The 17,505-nt window shown below is 43.4% G+C and overlaps 2 protein-coding genes across 2 annotated transcripts; both read left to right on the top strand.

Annotated features, from left to right (window-relative positions):
• The first annotated feature begins 6,245 nt into the window (after window positions 1–6,245).
• LOC116581008 (olfactory receptor 1F1) lies at window positions 6,246–7,184 on the top strand. The gene has a single exon (XM_032327978.1). The coding sequence runs from the start codon at window positions 6,246–6,248 to the stop codon at window positions 7,182–7,184; it is 939 nt and encodes a 312-aa protein (XP_032183869.1).
• Window positions 7,185–14,291: 7,107 nt separating this feature from the next.
• On the top strand, window positions 14,292–15,227 carry LOC116581454 (olfactory receptor 1F1-like). Its single transcript, XM_032328631.1, has one exon. It carries the CDS (start codon window positions 14,292–14,294, stop codon window positions 15,225–15,227), a length of 936 nt encoding a protein of 311 aa, XP_032184522.1.
• The last annotated feature ends 2,278 nt before the right edge of the window (window positions 15,228–17,505 follow it).

The following is a 17,505-nucleotide window of genomic DNA, read 5'->3' as shown; positions in this document are numbered from 1 at the left end:
AGGCTTCAGTAAATCCTATAGAATTGGCATTGGAGGTATTAGTGATGTTATTTGATAACTTGGTAAAGTTTGTGTCACTGGAAAAGATAGTTGCTCATAGTGACTTTATTATAGCAATTCGAATAATGGTATATTTCCCCCTTGAAATTAACAAGTGACCTGTAAAGTGATATAATCTGATACTATGTGAATATCCTGGTCCCTAACAACTTATTACATATTTTTTTTAAGATTTTATTTATTTATTTGAGACAGAGAGAGTGAGAGAGAGCATGAGAGGGAAGAAGGTCAGAGGGAGAAGCAGACTCCCTGTGGAGCTGGGACCCCGATGTGGGACCCGATCTGGGGACTCTGGGATCATGACCCAAGGCAAAGCCAGTGGCCCAACCAACTGAGCCACCCAGGCACCCCTACATATTGTTTAAACATTCTTTCATAATCATTGTCGCAAAGGTTTATTTCACTAGGAGTTAAAAAAATGAAGATTTCTGGGGCGCCTGCGTGGCTCAGTGGGTTAAGCTGCTGCCTTCGGCTCAGGTCATGATCTCAGGGTCCTGGGATCGAGTCCTGCATTGGGCTCTCTGCTCAGCAGGGAGCCTGCTTCCTCCTCTCTCTCTCTCTGCCTGCCTCTCTGCCTACTTGTGATCTCTCTCTGTCAAATAAATAAATAAAAAATCTTTAAAAAAATGAAGATTTCCTAGTTATATCATTTTTCTGTATTTTTTAAATTTGAATTCAATTTAGCCAACATATAGTACATCATTAGTTTTAGATGTAGGATTCAGTAATTCAAAAGTTGTGTATAACACCCAGTGCTCATTGCATCCTGTGCCCTCCTTCATGCCCATCACCCAGTTACTGTGTCCCCCCACCTCCCCTCCAGCAACCCTCAAGTTTGTTTCCTATAGTTAAGAGTCTCTCATGGTTTTCCTCCGTCTCTGATGACTTCCCATTCAGTTTTCCCTCCTTTTCCCTATGGTCCTCTGTGCTGTTTCTTATATTCCACATACGAGTGGAACCATATGATAGTTGTCTTCCTCTGGGTGACTTATTTCACTTGGCACAATACCCTCTAGTTCCATCCACATTGATGTAAATGGTAAGTATCCATCATTTTTGATGGCTGAGTAATATTCCATTGTATGTGTGCATGTGTGTGTGTGTGTGTGACATCTTCTTTATCTATTCATCTGCCAATAGACAGACATCTCGGCTCTTTCCACATTGCTGTTGTGGACATTGCTGCTATAAACATTCGGGCGCACGTGCCATTTCGGATTCCTACATTTGTATCTTTGGGTTAAATACCCAGTAGTGTGATTGCTGGGTTGTAGGGTAACTCTATTTTCAGCTTCTTGAGGAACCTCCATGCTGTTTTCCAGAGTGGCTGCTCCAGCTTACATTCCCACCAACAGTGTAAGAGTGTTACTCTTTCTCTGTAGTCTCCCCAACATTTGCTGTTTCCTGTCTTATTAATTTTAGTCATTCTGACTGGTGTAAGGCAGTATCTCCTTGTGGTTTTGATTTGTAGTTCTCTGATGACAAGTGACGTGGAGCATTTTTTCATGTGTCTGGTGGCTGTTTCTATGTCTTCTTGGGAGAATTGTCTGTTCATGTCTTCTGCCCACTTCCTTTTTAAAAAATTTTTTTTATTTGACAAATCACAAATAGGCAGAGAGGCAAGCAGAGAGAGAGGAGGAAGCAGGCTTCCCGCAAAGCAGAGAGCCTGATGCAGGGCTCGATCACAGGACCTTGGGATCATGACCTGAGCCGGAAGGCAGAGGCTTTAACCCACTAAGCAACCCAGGTGCCCCATCTTCTGCCCATTTCTTGACTGGATTATTTGTTCTTTGGATGTTGAGTTCTTTATAGATCTTGAATATTAGCCCTTTATTTGATATGTCATTTGGAAATATCTTCTCTCATTTTGTAGGCTGCCTTTTCATTTTGTTGACTGTTTCCTTTGTTGTGCAGCAGTTTTTATCTTTTTTTTTTTAAAGGCTTTATTTATTTATTTGATGCAGGGAGAGAGAGAAAGAGAGCACACAAGCACAGAGAGGGGCAGGGGGAGAAGCAGAGGGAGAGGAAGAGGCAGACTCCCCACTGAGCAATGGGCTCGATGGGGGACTTGATGTGGGGCTTGATCCCAGGACCCTGGGATCATGAGCTGAGCTGAAGGCAGACACTTAATCGACTGAGCCACGGAGGCATCCTTCACCTTAACTTTTAAAACAGCTTGCTAACCTACCCTTTTGTCTTAAGTGTTTCTTCTCCAATCCTTTGTTCAACTCAGATGATGGAAGAAGTAGTGGATCACAGTAACTAGATGTTTTTTTCAGGGACATTCCTTCCCATTTCCATTCTTCGGATCTGTTTGGAAACTCCCCCAATCCCCTCTATTTAGTCGTGCTGATAACGTACATCCCTGGATTCTCACATGGTGGGCATTCGGTTGATGACCCAGGATGACCAGAACATCCCACTTTCTCATCCAGAGCAGTTGGCTCAGATGTGGGTGTAGGTCCAAGAAGGAATGAGCACAGCCTTGCCTGGAATTAATAAGTAAACACTGCAAGAGGCGCCTGGCTGGCTTAGGCAATAAAGCATGCAACTCTTGATCTTGGGGTCCTGAATTTGAACCCCATATCATGGTAGGGTTTATTTTTTAATATTTTATTTATTTATTTAACAGAGAGACAGCAAGAGCAGGAACGCAAGCAGAGGGAGTGGGAGAGAAAGGAGCAGGCTTCCTGCTGAGCAGGAAGCCTGATGTTGGGCTCCATTCCAGGACCCCAGGGGTAGGGTTTACTTAAAAGATTGCAAGTCTCTGTACTTTATGCCATCCCACAGTGCCCACATCCAAAAGGAAATAAATCTTTTTTAAAGTTTAAAAAGAAGGGTGTCTGGGTAGCTCAGTCGTTAAGCATCTGCCTTCGGCTCAGCTCATGATCCCAGGGTCCTGGAACTGAGCCCCACGTCGGGCTCCCTGCTCGGTGGGAGGCCTGCTTCTCCCTCTCCCACTCCCCCTGCTTGTGTTCCCTCTTTCTCTGTGTCTCTTTCTGTCAAATAAATAAATAAATAAAATCTTTTTAAAAATTTTTTTTGAAAAAAAAAAAGTTTAAAAAAGAAATCACTGGTAGAGAGAAGTTCTCTGTGCCCAGTAATTGCTAGTCTAGGAGGATGTGAGTTTGGAGCTACTGGTGGACATCTTGTCTGCTACGTGGAGAGAGGCAGTCTGTTGAATGAAGTCAAACAGAAAAAACAAAATAGATAAGAAATACAGGTCCTTAAAAAAAAAAAAAGAAATATAGGTCCTGATATCATTATTTGGGTCCCTTCATCTAGCCCTGCCTGAAACTTGCAAGAACTTTGGACTTTGCAATTACATTCACCAAAAGATTCTACTTCTCCTTAAGCTGATAGGAGTTAGTTCCTTATCACTTGCAAACAGTGTCTTCAGTAATCCAGTGACCATGTTTCCCTTCTTCCACAGATGCCTGGTAATTAACATTATGAGGTTTTTTGGGGTGTGTTTTTGGAGATAGAATGTATAGAAATTGATATCTGATAAGATGTGTCTGATGGATACATGAGGACTCATTATGACCCTGAAGTTCTTATGTTGAGTTACTAGGAGTAGGTGAATATTTATTAAGACATCATAACCAGCATGAAGAACACATTGTTCACAAAGGACCCAAAGAGGAAGATCAGTTAGAGAAGCACTTTGGTTCCCAGAATACAGTTTTTTTTTTTTAAGATTTTATTTATTTATTTGACAGAGAGAAATCACAAGTAGTAGGAGAGGCAGGCAGAGAGAGAGAGAGGGAAGCAGGCTCCCTGCTGAGCAGAGAGCCCGATGTGGGACTCGATCCCAGGACCCTGAGATCATGACCTGAGCCGAAGGCAGAGGCTTAACCCACTGAGCCACCCAGGCGCCCCAGAATACAGTTTTTTGGTTTTTTTTTTTTTTAAGATTTTATTTATTTGACAGACAGAGATCACAAGTAGGCAGAGAGGCAGGCAGATAGAGAGAGAGAGAAGGAAGCAGGCTCCCTGCTGAGCAGAGAGCCCGATGTGGGACTTGATCCCAGGACCCTGAGATCATGACCTGAGCCGAAGGCAGCGGCTTAACCCACTGAGCCACCCAGGCGCCCCAGAATACAGTTTTTTAAGAAAAATGATTCAACTGCCACTTCTGATGGAAGTGTATGTTTTTCATGAGTAACCCTTTAATATTATCACCTCAGGAAAGTAAACCTTATAGTGCATGAGACCAAAAGCTTTATGGGCACCTTAATGTGAGATCTTGCCATCAGTACTGTGGAGTGAGAGCTATTGGACTCAGAGATTCTGTCTTCCTCCTGGCAACCATGTCATATTAACTGACAAATGGACAAAACAATGGTTCCTATTCTTCCTCATTTATCCCCAAAATTAAAATATGGACTAAAAAACTTGTCAACTGGCCCCTTATAAAATGACTATTGCTATATGAAGATAAACACAAGACAATGTTTCCAATGGCATTTATCCAGACTATAGATGACTGAGCAGAGAGGGAAGGATGTAGATATCACTTCATCCCTCCAGCCTCTATGTAGTGGACATGGTCTAAGCCCAGTGCATTGATGAGATTACGAGTCATGAGATGTTAAACATAAATTACCTCATTTAATCTGCACAGCTGTACAAGATGAATATTATTTTGTGATTCTATGCAGGTTGATAGATTTCTCAAGGTCACACAACTGGTAATGTTGGATCTGGGAATTAGCTGCACATCTGTGTGAATCCAAAGTTTATTCTCTTAATTCATATACAGCATCATGTATATTTCCTAACAAGGATACCATCACAGCTTGGGTGGGAGATAAAATATAGGATTGTGAGTTTTTTCTAGCAGAAAACTTGTTGCTAATGATTTCCCCCAAGATAGCTTCTTTTCCAATGTTGCCAAGCTCTAAAGCAGCAATAACATAACTCTGATGGCAGGCCTTTATTAATCAATGCTGGATCCAAAAGAGCCCAAGGAGAAGAAGGAAGAATTACCTGCTGTTTATCTCTAACGAGGCTCTTAGGGAATATGGCCCTAGTGGCCATGGAAGCTCTTGTAAAGGGCTAGCCCTCTGATTCCCCTAGACATCCTTCCTGCACCAAGGGTTGTATATGCCAGACATCCTTTCCTTTCTTGTATTTGTACACAGGACAAGTCTGTGTACTCCAGCCCTTATTCAAGCAGACTGAGCCTGAAAACCCCAATGACAAGTCCCTTTTCCTCAAACCGGTAATCTCTGGCCAGGTCTGGAAAAGTGAAGCAAGCTTGGGACTTCTGGTGACCGTGATGACTGCTGTTCTTTTTGGGGTAAGAGTCAGATCAGTGGGACTTTATCAATAACTGACTGCTAAAGTGTAACCCTTTTCGGGGGGCACTCCTCACGACATCTTTCTTTAAAGTGGAGCCAAAGAAACAGTTCTGAGCTCATCGCCATCCCTTGCGGTCACCTAGCCATGACCATGTATATCTTCTATGTCCATGAGACCTGAACTGTGGAGAAAACCAATTGGCCGAGTGTCTGCCCCTAACATGGGGTCATTGCCATTTCCATTTTACAAGTTAGACTGAGGGCTGGCTCAAAGCTCTGTAAAGTGCTCAGAAAATGTTAGCCCAGGAAGCAGCAGCAGCAGTATGATAGTAGCGATCGATCACTGGTGTGAGCCTCAGAGCGAATATGTTAGGAATGTGTAATGTCTGGATTAGAGATAATGGAACTGAGAAATGTTCTCTCAGGCAACACCCTCATGATAATCGTGGCACCAATATCCACATGTTAGGATGTATGTTTACCATATGTCAGTCTCTATGGTAACCATTTACATGTGTTCTCCAGTACTCATTCTAAATGTCTATTAATATTCTTATATCTATAGTGATTTGTGACACTATTTGAAGACACATGGTCACGACAGAAGGTTCAAACATACAAAGAGTGTATGGATAAGACCACTGTCACAATCTTTCAATGGCTTTCCAGAAGCGCTGCCCTCATTTTGCTAATGAAAGGATGGCGGCACAGGAAAGGCCATCCCTGGCCAAACACACCGAGAGCAAGGTTCTAATGCCTCACCTATGCCACACAGCCTTTCTCTTTGTGGTCTTCTTAGTTGTCCCACTGTAACCAACATTTCCCAGGCTCGTGAATTTTTCCTGCTTTACCTGCCTCTGGGCTCAGGCGTCCAGCCCCATGAGAGGGGCCAACCAGTCGAGCGTCTCTGAGTTCCTCCTCCTCGGGCTCTCCAGGCAGCCCCAGCAGCAGCAGCTCCTCTTCGTGCTCTTCCTGAGCACGTACCTGGCCACGGTCCTGGGAAACCTGCTCATCCTCCTGGCCGTCGGCCTGGACTCCCGCCTACACATCCCCATGTACTTCTTCCTCAGCAGCCTGTCCTTCGTGGACATCTGCTTCGTCTCCACCACTGTCCCCAAGATGCTGGCCAACCACATATTCAGGACTCAGACCATCTCCTTTTCTGGGTGCCTCACACAGATGTATTTTGTATTCATGTTCGTGGACATGGACAATTTCCTCCTGGCTGTGATGGCCTATGACCGCTTTGTAGCCGTATGCCACCCCTTACACTACTCAACAAAGATGACCCCCCAGCTCTGTGGCCTGCTGGTCACGGGGTCATGGGTCATCGCCAACCTGAATGTTCTGCTGCATACCCTGCTGATGGCTCGACTCTCCTTCTGTGCAGACAATGCCATCCCCCACTATTTCTGTGATGTGACGCCCCTCCTGAAACTCTCCTGCTCTGACACATACCTCAATGAGATGATGATTCTGACCGAGGGTTCTCTGATCATGATCACTCCATTTATTTGCATCCTGGCTTCTTATGTCCGTATTACCTGTGCTGTCCTGAGAGTCCCATCCACAAAGGGAAGATGGAAAGCCTTCTCCACCTGTGGCTCCCACCTGGCTGTGGTTTCTCTCTTCTATGGCACCATCATTGCTGTGTATTTCAATCCTTTGTCCTCCCACTCTTCTGAGAAGGACACCGCAGCCACTGTGATGTACACAGTGGTGACCCCCATGCTGAACCCCTTCATCTATAGCCTGAGGAACAGGGACTTGAAAAGGGCTCTTGGAAAAGTGGTTGGTAGGAAGACATTTTCCTTCTGAGGAGAGGATCAAAGCTGAGTTTTATTTCCATGCTTATTGTTTCTATCAGTTAGTTTAAGATAGCAGCTGTTTTGTCAAAGACAGTCTGGAAACAAACATATTGATGTTTGTGCTAAGAGCATGTCGTAGGCTGTCGCTATTTATTTACTTGGTGACTGAATTCACCCATAACCCGCTGCATCTACCAAGTAATGAGACTTCTTTTTAATGACTAACTTCTGAATTACTTTACATCCAAGTCAGGTATTTCCTTTTTTTTAATTTTTTTTTTTTTTGCAGGGGAGGGGATAGAGGGAGAGAGAGAAAGAGAATGAATGTTAAGCAGGCTCCATGCCCAGTGCAGAGCCTAACATGTGGCTTGATTTCACAACCGTGAGATCCTGACCAGAGCCAAAAATCTAGAGTTGACACTTAACTGACTGAGCCACCCAGGTGCCCCTCAAGTGTTTCCTTTTTAAGTCGTCTCTCTGGAAGGATACATGCTACACTTGTTTTTTAATATTAGAATTACCTGGAAGCCCTTACAATCCACTGCTCCAGGCCCTAACAATGACCAGATAGATCAGAATCTCTTGGGGTAGGGGGAGCCGCAACACAGATTGTAAAAATCTCAGATGACTCTAATGCATGGTCAGGGTGGGAATCACTGGTCTAGCTCATATTCCTTACATATTCTCTGTTGGTCAGTCATAAAATTGGGTGACAAAAATGGTCAGAAAAATTAGTGTTGAGGGTCGCCTGGCTGACTCAGTCAGATGAGCACACTACTCTTGATCTCAGGTCAAGATAACTTTAAAAAAATTGTTTTGAGACTCAGGCAAAAGAACAGAGTAAAATATGAGGACTAAAGTGGGTGATAAAATTTCAAGTGAGACTCAGAGGCCCTGGGCGTCACATGGCCCAGAGCTTCCAGAGGTTAAACAGCACAGAATGGGAAGACACTCTGGTTGCAGGGATCTCAGCTGGCTGTCAGAGGTACATGGTCTTTGATACCAGGGAAGCAAATTGACACTTGCTGTTCCCTCTGTCTGGACCAATTCCCCCTACTTTCTTCTTTGTGGCATTAAGGACACAACTCTCCCCCAACATCAACACCCTCCTGCACTTTCAAGAGGCAAGTCAAATGTTGCCTCCATGGGTGCCTCCTGATTCCCGAGCTCTATTTTCATCTTTGGTTTATTCTTCTACTCCAGCAAGGGCTTTCCACAAATTATAAGCTCTTCCATACCCCAATTCACACACTATTCACCTTGTAACCAGTACACTCCACTGCTTCTAGACCAAGAGCCTTGCTGAAAGAAAAAAAAAATGTGGATGAGTGAATACTGCCTTAGCTTTTTATTTGGACACTATTGTTTTTTAAAAAAATTTCCTCATTTAAAAAATATCCCTTTGAATTAGACAAGTAGTACCTATGCATGATGGGACACCAAACATCAAAAAGAATTAAGTTAAAATAACCTGCAATCTTGCTACTCCAGGATAACTGCTGTTATACAGCGGTGGGTACAATTTTAGAAAAGCTGGCTGCAGTATTTCCATATTATTTGGTGTTCCAATCTTCTACCTCCTTCTTCCCAGGTCAGTAAAGGTCTTAGAAATGTGATTTTAATGGCTGTGTAATATCTTATCCATTCATAGAGTCATTCTCTGGCCCTGAACAATTTCAAGTGTTTCTGTGCTATAAATCATGCTGCTGCATATGTCTGGTGTATAATTCTTTGTTTGTGTCCCTTAATCCCACATAAGACTTAGATGACCAATTTCTTCAGCTTATAGTAAAATTAAAGTCATCGTTTATTCTATTTTCATTATTTCTGCCCCACGTTATTTGTAATGTATAACCAGGCTGTCCAATACCTGCCTCTTGGCGTCAAAGTACTCAGAAGCTCATTCAGAAGAGTCAGCCAGTCCTCCTTCCCCCAGCCAGGCGGAGAGAGAACCGGAAGTTGGGTCCACCCATAGGCATGACTGTGCAAATGACTAGCACACAGTGTAGCTCCTGAATCTTGATTTTGTTTGGTCTGCAGGAGATCTGTCTGCTGCAGCAATGATGCTTGTGGTTCACATGCCTTTGGGGACAGCACTGGGACCCTCCTATGGCCTCAAGCTGTAGCTATCTGAGTTCAGTTTTACTTTATCCTCCACTAAAGCCTGACTGTGGGCCATGGTGGCTACAATTACGGGGGCTTCCAGTTCCACGGTGTCAACCAAGAACACCCGGCTCATATTTACACTTCTACCTTTGACAACCTCTCTGAATCCTTGGGGTCTTTTTATGTGGCATAGACTTCAATTGGGCTTTTTCTAAGATATGGTTATATCTGTAAAATAGAATTCACAAAAGTGTATATGAAAATTATAACAGGGGCGCCTGGGTGGCTTGGTGGGTTAAAGCCTCTGCCTTCGGCTCAGGTCATGATCCCAGGGTCCCGGAATCGAGCCCCGCATGGGGCTCTCTGTTCAGTGGGGAGCCTGTTTCCCTCTCTCTCTGCTTGCCTCTCTGCTTATTTGTGCTCTCTCTCTCTCTGTGTCAAATAAATAAACAAATAAATAAATAAAAGAAAATTATAACATTCTGATAATGTTTTTATTGATCTGTAAAATCTTATAATTAGTATTTCAACATTTTTTTCTATTTATTAATAGCTTTAACTTTTTAACTTGATGTTAGATTTTGGGGGGCACAGAGGTTCACAAAGATTGTACATTCATTATGGATTGTATCTTTTAGTAACAGAAAGACCTTTGTTCTCTTTAATTTTTCTAATATTAACCTAAGTATTTCCTAAGGAATTCCTTAAGGAATACTTTGGTTAATACTGAATCACCAGCTCTACTTTTTTCTTGGCTTGTGTTGGCTTGTTCTTATGGACTTTCTGAAGTAGTTGACTTGGATGAAGGATTCTTTCCCTGTTTTTCAGGATATTTTTCTAAAGCTTTCTAGTACCTGAGAAAAAAATCAACTACAGTCCTTTGCCTGGAAAGAATTAGTCAACAATGAATATCTCCATCACCTGTTTACTATGAAAAAAACAAACAAATGCAATTTTATGAGTATAAAATAAATACATGCTTGGTGGGAGATAGTACTCCATCGGTCTCTAGCTTTTCTGTACATTAGTGAGCAGAGATAGTCACTGCTTCTGTTCTAGACCATATTCTTCAAAGATGTTTCTATAGGGAATAGCCTTGGAAGACGAAAATGGTCTTTCCAGAGCAAAGTGTGGGTTTTTCACCATCCAGTATAATAAATACAATGTTTCCTTCGGGAGTAAATGTCAGGAAGACTTATTCTCACTTTAATTTGATTTCCTAAGCTTGAGGATTCTCTTCTCTAGATCATCTACTGTGTACACAGATGCTGCCTGGCTTTATTCATGTCATGCTATGGGAATTGGGGCTTAAGGAACTGGTATAAAGGCTGCTGCTCTGGTTTCAGTTACTGGTGTAATAAGGTCCTTCTGGCCTGAGAATTTTGTGTCTTCTGCCTCCATCCATGAAATTCCCAGACTAGCTTGTTAACTAGCAAGCAGGGTAAAATCTCAGACTCTCTGTAGTTCTTGGCATTGTTTATTGTTGTTTTAAAAACGATTTATTTATTTATTTAAGAGAGAGGCAGACAGAGCATGAGTGGGGCAGGAGGAACAGAGGGAGAGAGACAAGCCGACTTCATGCTGAGTGCTGAGCCCAATGCAGGGCTTGATCCCATGACCCTGTGACCATGACCTCAGCTGAAATCAAGAGTTGGACACTGGAAGAACTGAGCCACTCATGTGTTCCTTGACACTAATTGTTGAAGAAAGGTTTTGGAAAATGCAGAAAATTATCAAGAAGAAAAAAAATATCAGAAAAACCCTGAAATCTGAATAATTTGGTTTCTGTGTTCCTTTAGCATTTTAATTGTAATGGTTCTCTGGAAACAGGATGGCTAAGTGATGTTGGCTGACCGAAACACACACGCTCAACTTCGAGGCCCTATTGCATTTAGCATATTTTTTATTTTATTGTATTTTTTAAAAAGTCTTTATTTATTTATTTGACAGAGAGATAGAGAGCACAAGTAGGCAGAGCAGCAGGCAGAGGGAGAGGGAGAAGCAGGCTCTCCACTGAGCAGGGAGCCCAGTGTGGGGGTTGATCCCATCCTGGGATCATGACCTGAGCCAAAGGCAGCCGCTTAATGGACTGAGCCACCCAGGCATCCCTAGCATATTTTTAAAAAAGGTGTTTTCTTTAAGCATATCATTTTATGAAATATAATTGATGCCATATAGCTCTTTTCTTAAGTTCTTTATCTCTTTGGCATTCTTTACAATGAGGTTCTTAGGATAGAATGAATTGTGGATCTCAATCGTTTGCTCCTGTGTAATACAATTACATGTAAGCATGCCCTTTTCATGGCCTCATGGAGATGGAGTGCCCTTCCCTGACTCTTGACTTGGTGTTCGGCCGCATGAGTTGCTTTGGCCAAGGCGATGTCTATGAAGATAATCTAAGGAGAGGCTTCACATGGGCTTGCACAGTCGGATTTGCTTCTGTTCTCCATGTTCCACCAGAACATTCTCTGGGTCACGGTTGCCCCTCCAGCCCAGGACCCAGGAGGAAAGAAAAACAGAGAACATGAGCCCAACCCACAGTGTGGTGCCAAGTCCCCATGATCCACAGTATGAAGCTCAGCTGTCCTGTACCCCAGTGAATAGGTTATTGATTTTCTAAGACACTGAGGTTGTGGAGTTTGTTGCAAAGTATCACTGTGATAATACATGACCGATACAAGGTTTTGGGTTTTTTGTTTTGTTTTGAAACTTAGGCCTTGGCTTCTGAGACACCAATTTTTATATGTTCCCTCACTGTTTCCTGGTTCCTGTCTTACAGATCACATTTACTAGCCTGTCTTCTGCTGTCACCTCATTGTATGTTACTGTCCTTATGGGTTTTACCCTTGGATTTTTTTCCTTCACATTTTGTTATTTCTCTCTGGACAATCACATCCACTTTCATAGCATCAAATAAACGTATGTGCTTATGATGACTTCTGAACAATGCGAAGCCAGATCCTGCCCTGAACTGTAAGCCCCAAACATCTGACTCTTGGGTCCTTCCACCTGGATGTCCTAACAGACAATGCGTGATCTTTCCTGTCTGTCTTCTTTCACTTAGATTAATGATTTTGGTTCATCCCTGTTCTAACATGTATCAGGACTTCATTCCTTTTTATGGCTGAATAATATTCCAATATATATGCAGATTATTGTACATTCCATTGTTTAGCCACTCATTGATGAAGTCAATATTCTTTTTTTAAAAGATTTACTTATTTATTTGAAAGAGAGAGAGAGAGAGAGCCAGAGAGAGAGAGCATGAGTGGGGGGTAGTGGCAGAAGGAGAGGGAGAGTGAATCTCAAGCAGACTCCATGCCCAGTGTAGCGTTTGATGCAGCGCCTGACCTCACAACCCTGAGATCATGGCCTGAACCAAAGTCAAGAGTCAGACACTTCTTTTAATGAAATCCTTTTCTGCTAAAATTCCACAATTGCAACTAAGGACCCAGAGTGAAACATGCCAGAATGTAACCAAGCATCAGGAAAGGGCTTGCACCAAGAATTGGAACACCGTGAAGATTTTATCCAACTGATATCTTCTTCCTCTGTGTTTATTCCTCAACCTTCCTCTACTTCTCAGTCTGTCAAATAGTAATGCACAGGCAGAAGGTTGAGCTTATACATTCCAGGCAAGCCACACAATGACATGGACCAGCTATCCATAAATCCTAGTTCCAATTACCCTGGTCCAACCAGGTATGGTGAAGGAAAGAGGATGTGGCACAAACATGGTGGCTGGGACCCTGCTGCTACTACTGTTTGGATTCAGGGCTTCCATTCAGAAAAGAGCCAAACAATGTCCGGTAGACTCAAATCCCAAAAAAACACTGGCCCTTATGGCCTGGAGTTTATAAATCACAGCATGCTGGGTTCTCCTGGAGACAACTTCCCTTAAATCAGGCTCTCATTTTCCCCACAGGCCCATGGTTTACTCTCATCTCTGTAATGTGCTCTCAACATTCCCACTAGTAAAATGGAGATTAGGAATCACTAATATTCTTGGAAGATAACTAGACACAAGAAAGCCAAGGCGACACAGAAAACACAGGAACAGCCCAGTGTATGAAAAAAAAGGAAATGAGAACAAGGACTTAATAACTGAATTTTCACATCTATGGGCACACGCCCAGATCACTCAGTTCCAAAGGCATTTTGTCTTGGATTTCTCTCTATCACGGCAGCCTCCTTTCTACTATCTTCCAAGTTCTGACCCAAGAGTTACATCTAAACCTTAGATAATATTCTTTGTCTTTATTGTTTGGTCCAAAAGGCCAAACATAGGCAAGACAATTATTCTTTTCTCATCTCTAATGAGGCTCTCAGGGAATCTTGTCCCGGTGGTTGTGAAGCTCCTGTAAGTGCTTGCTCTGTGATTGGCCCATACACCTTCCTTGAACAGATGTCTGAGACCATGAACCCCCACTCTTCAGTCACTCCTTACCTGCCTATATTTCCAAGACCCTCCAGTCTCTACAATGAGGAAAAGCAATGGTCAGTTATGCAGAAGTGGAGAACACTTGGTAGCAACAGCCCCAACCTCCCTTCAGGTAAGATGGTGGAAGTAGCGACATCAGTATCTATTAAGACACAGAGATTTTTTTAGGAACCTCCTCCATTACATCTTCCAGATACAGGAATTTAATAATAGAAGCCCTAAATCCATCGGATGACACTCTAGAACCCAGTAATAATCAACTGTTTCTCTCATCTCTTCTGAATTACACAGGAATTGGATAGATCGGGGCAGGGGGCAGGATTGGGAAAGGTAAGCAGAGCCACGTAGTCAGGTCATGTGTTAATCTGTCTCTTTTTAAAGGTTAATGTGTGTGTTTTCAATACAAATTAAGTTGGAAGTTGGAAGTACCAGTTGGGTGGACACATCCTCTTAGTAATTTTATGAACTGATGCGCGCATGTGATCCTGCATGAGTCTGATCCGCTACATCCTAACCATCCCTGCACAAGGATCTGCCCTCACTGTTCTTTGTTAATCTGCGTCCAGCCCCATGAGAGGGGCCAACCAGTCGAGCGTCTCTGAGTTCCTCCTCCTTGGGCTTTCCAGGCAGCCCCAGCAGCAGCAGCTCCTCTTTGTGCTCTTCCTGAGCATGTACCTTGCCACGGTCCTGGGAAACCTGCTCATCCTCCTGGCCGTCGGCCTGGACTCCCGCCTGCACATCCCCATGTACTTCTTCCTCAGCAACCTGTCCTTCGTGGACATCTGCTTCACCTCCACCACTGTCCCCAAGATGCTGGCCAACCACATACTCGGGACTCAGACCATCTCCTTTTCTGGGTGTCTCACACAAATGTATTTTCTCTTTGAGCTTGCTGACATGGATAATTTCCTCCTGGCTGTGATGGCCTATGACCGCTTTGTAGCCATATGTCACCCCTTACACTACTCAACAAAGATGACCCCCCAGCTCTGTGGCCTGCTGGTCGTGGGATCATGGGTCATTGCCAACCTGAATGCTCTGTTGCATACCCTGCTGATGGCTCAACTCTCCTTCTGTGCAGACAATGCCATCCCCCACTATTTCTGTGATGTGACACCCCTCCTGAAACTCTCCTGCTCTGACACATACCTCAATGAGATGATGATTCTGACCGAGGGTTCTTTGATCATGATCACTCCATTTATTTGCATCCTGGCTTCTTATGTCCATATTACCTGTGCTGTCCTGAGAGTCCCATCCACAAAGGGAAGATGGAAAGCCTTCTCCACCTGTGGCTCCCACCTGGCTGTGGTTTCTCTCTTCTATGGCACCATCATTGCTGTGTATTTCAACCCTTTGTCCTCCCACTCTTCTGAGAAGGACACCGCAGCCACTGTGATGTACACAGTGGTGACCCCCATGCTGAACCCCTTCATCTACAGCCTGAGGAACAGGGACTTGAAAGCAGCCTTAAGAAAAATGATGGGCAGGAAGACATGCTCTTAGTGATGCAAGTATAATGGATCTATTATTCCCAGGGATATTAATCTTTGTCAGCTCACTGAAATGTAGCTATCAAAGTGTTTGCAAGGAACTTAGAATAAATACTTCCAATAGACATTTATGAATGAACTTAGACTTAAACACAACCCTGTTTCTTTAAATAGGTAATTTATTTGTTTCTTTTTTTTTTTAAGATTTTATTTATTTATTTGTCAGAGAGAGAGAGGAGCGAGAGCGAGCACAGGCAGACAGAGTGGTAGGCAGAGGCAGAGGGAGAAGCAGGCTCCCGGCTGAGCAAGGAGCCTGATGTGGGACTCGATCCCAGGACGCTGGGATCATGACCTGAGCCGGAGGCAGCCGCTTAACCAGCTGAGCCACCCAGGTGTCCCAATTTATTTGTTTCTAATTACTATATTTAAACCTTCTTTGCATAACGGTCAAGTTTTTCCTTTCTAGGTGATCCCTCTAAAAATTTACATTTAACAAAATTAGTTTCCACTTTCTTTTTGGAAATGCTCTAAGAATCTAAGCCAGTGTTTTTCAATCTTGGATGCATGACAGTATCACCTGGGGAGCTTTGACACCATATATATGGTTGCTGGACCAAGCTTTGACTAATTAAGCCAGAATTTTTGGAATGAGATTCAGACGTTGGCCTTCCCCCACCTCCTTTAAGGTCCCTAGGGGGGTTTTAATGTAATTTCTGAATTGACAATCACACTGCTTTGAATGTACTTTCTGATTGCTCATTATGAAGAGCAATCCTAGAAATCCTAAGGGGAAATCTGATGTCTAATGAGGGTAACAACAATAGAGGTGAAAAAGTCACTGAAGTTTTCTGTGGGCTCAAGTGTTCCTGTGCTGGGAGGTCTGGTCTTTTGGCTGAACTCACACACCCTAAGCCACACATGGAGTCCAGAGAAAATTTCTAGTGCTCTTATTAATAATTTCTAGTGCTCTTATTAATCTGTTTAGGCTTCTCTAATGAAACCACTGTATACTGTGTAGCTTAGACAATGAACATTTACTTCTCACAGCTGTGGAGACTGGAAGTCCAAGATGAAGGTGTCCAGAGATTCAGTGTCAGATGACAGGCTGCTTCTTGGTTCTTCTTTCTGTGTCTTCAGGTAGTAGAAGGCATGAGGAAGCTCTCTAGGGTCTATTTTATGAGGACCCTAATCCCTTTATGGGGGTCCCCCACTCGTGATTTAGTCACCTCCCAAAGGTACTACAGATTGGGGGTTAGGTTTCAACATTTCAATATTCTGAAGGGGCATGTGAACATTCTGTGGCAGTGTCTCATCATCCAATTAGATTGTCTTGCTTTATGGGGGTGTATTTAGCAATAAGGTGTTCCTTTGATTTTGGAGAAACAGGTTAACATTTGTTTTTTCATGTGTTCAGGAGGCCTAGTCCTCCTTCCTGAGGAAGAAACCTTCTCTGAATTTTCAAAATCCAAGTCAATATTTCCCCTATGAGGCTTTTGATGATTCCTCTAGGCTGAGATTCTCAGTCCCTCTCCTGAGTTCCCACAGAAATCTCCTCTTTGAGTTATTATATATGTGATACTGTGTAGTCTGTTTATTGCTGCTCCCTCCCCGCTTCCTCTTTGCCCTTAGGCACTCCAAAGACTGTGAGATGCTCAGGGATCACACTCATAAACTATTCACCTTGGACACCCATAAAAACTTGGCTCTTGACACTTATTACACTTGCAAACCATTAATACTGGATAGGGGAACAAAAAGCACATGTTCTAGAGAACCCCATCTGAGAGATCTTTTAGCTTTTTTTTTTTTAAAGATTTTTTTTTTATTTGTCAGAGAGAGAGAGAGAGGGAGAGCGAGCGAGCACAGGCAGACAGAATGGCAGGCTGAGGCAGAGGGAGAAGCAGGCTCCCTGACCAGCAAGGAGCCCGATGTGGGACTCGATCCCAGGACGCTGGGATCATGACCTGAGCCGAAGGCAGCTGCCTAACCAACCGAGCCACCCAGGCGTCCCTCTTTCAGCTTTTTAAAAAAAAAAAAAAAAACCAAAACTTTTTTTATTTGACAGAGAGAGTGCACATGGACATGACTAGGGGGAGGGAGAGGGGCCATGGGAGAAGGAGAAGCAGATTCCCCACTGAGCAGGGAGCTCAACTCAGGACTGGGACCCATGATCCAAGACCATGACCTGAGCTTAATCTACTGAGCCACCGAAGTGAGTGGTGAGAGGTCTTTTAATAATAATAACAACAGAATGACAACAAAGGAAAAGAACAGATATATCATGTTGCATA

Source organism: Mustela erminea, chromosome 20 (assembly GCF_009829155.1).
Source record: "Mustela erminea isolate mMusErm1 chromosome 20, mMusErm1.Pri, whole genome shotgun sequence".
In the NCBI taxonomy this organism is placed as follows: domain Eukaryota; kingdom Metazoa; phylum Chordata; class Mammalia; order Carnivora; family Mustelidae; genus Mustela; species Mustela erminea.
Note: the sequence above shows the minus strand (reverse complement) of the source record. Positions and strands in the feature narration are given on the sequence as shown.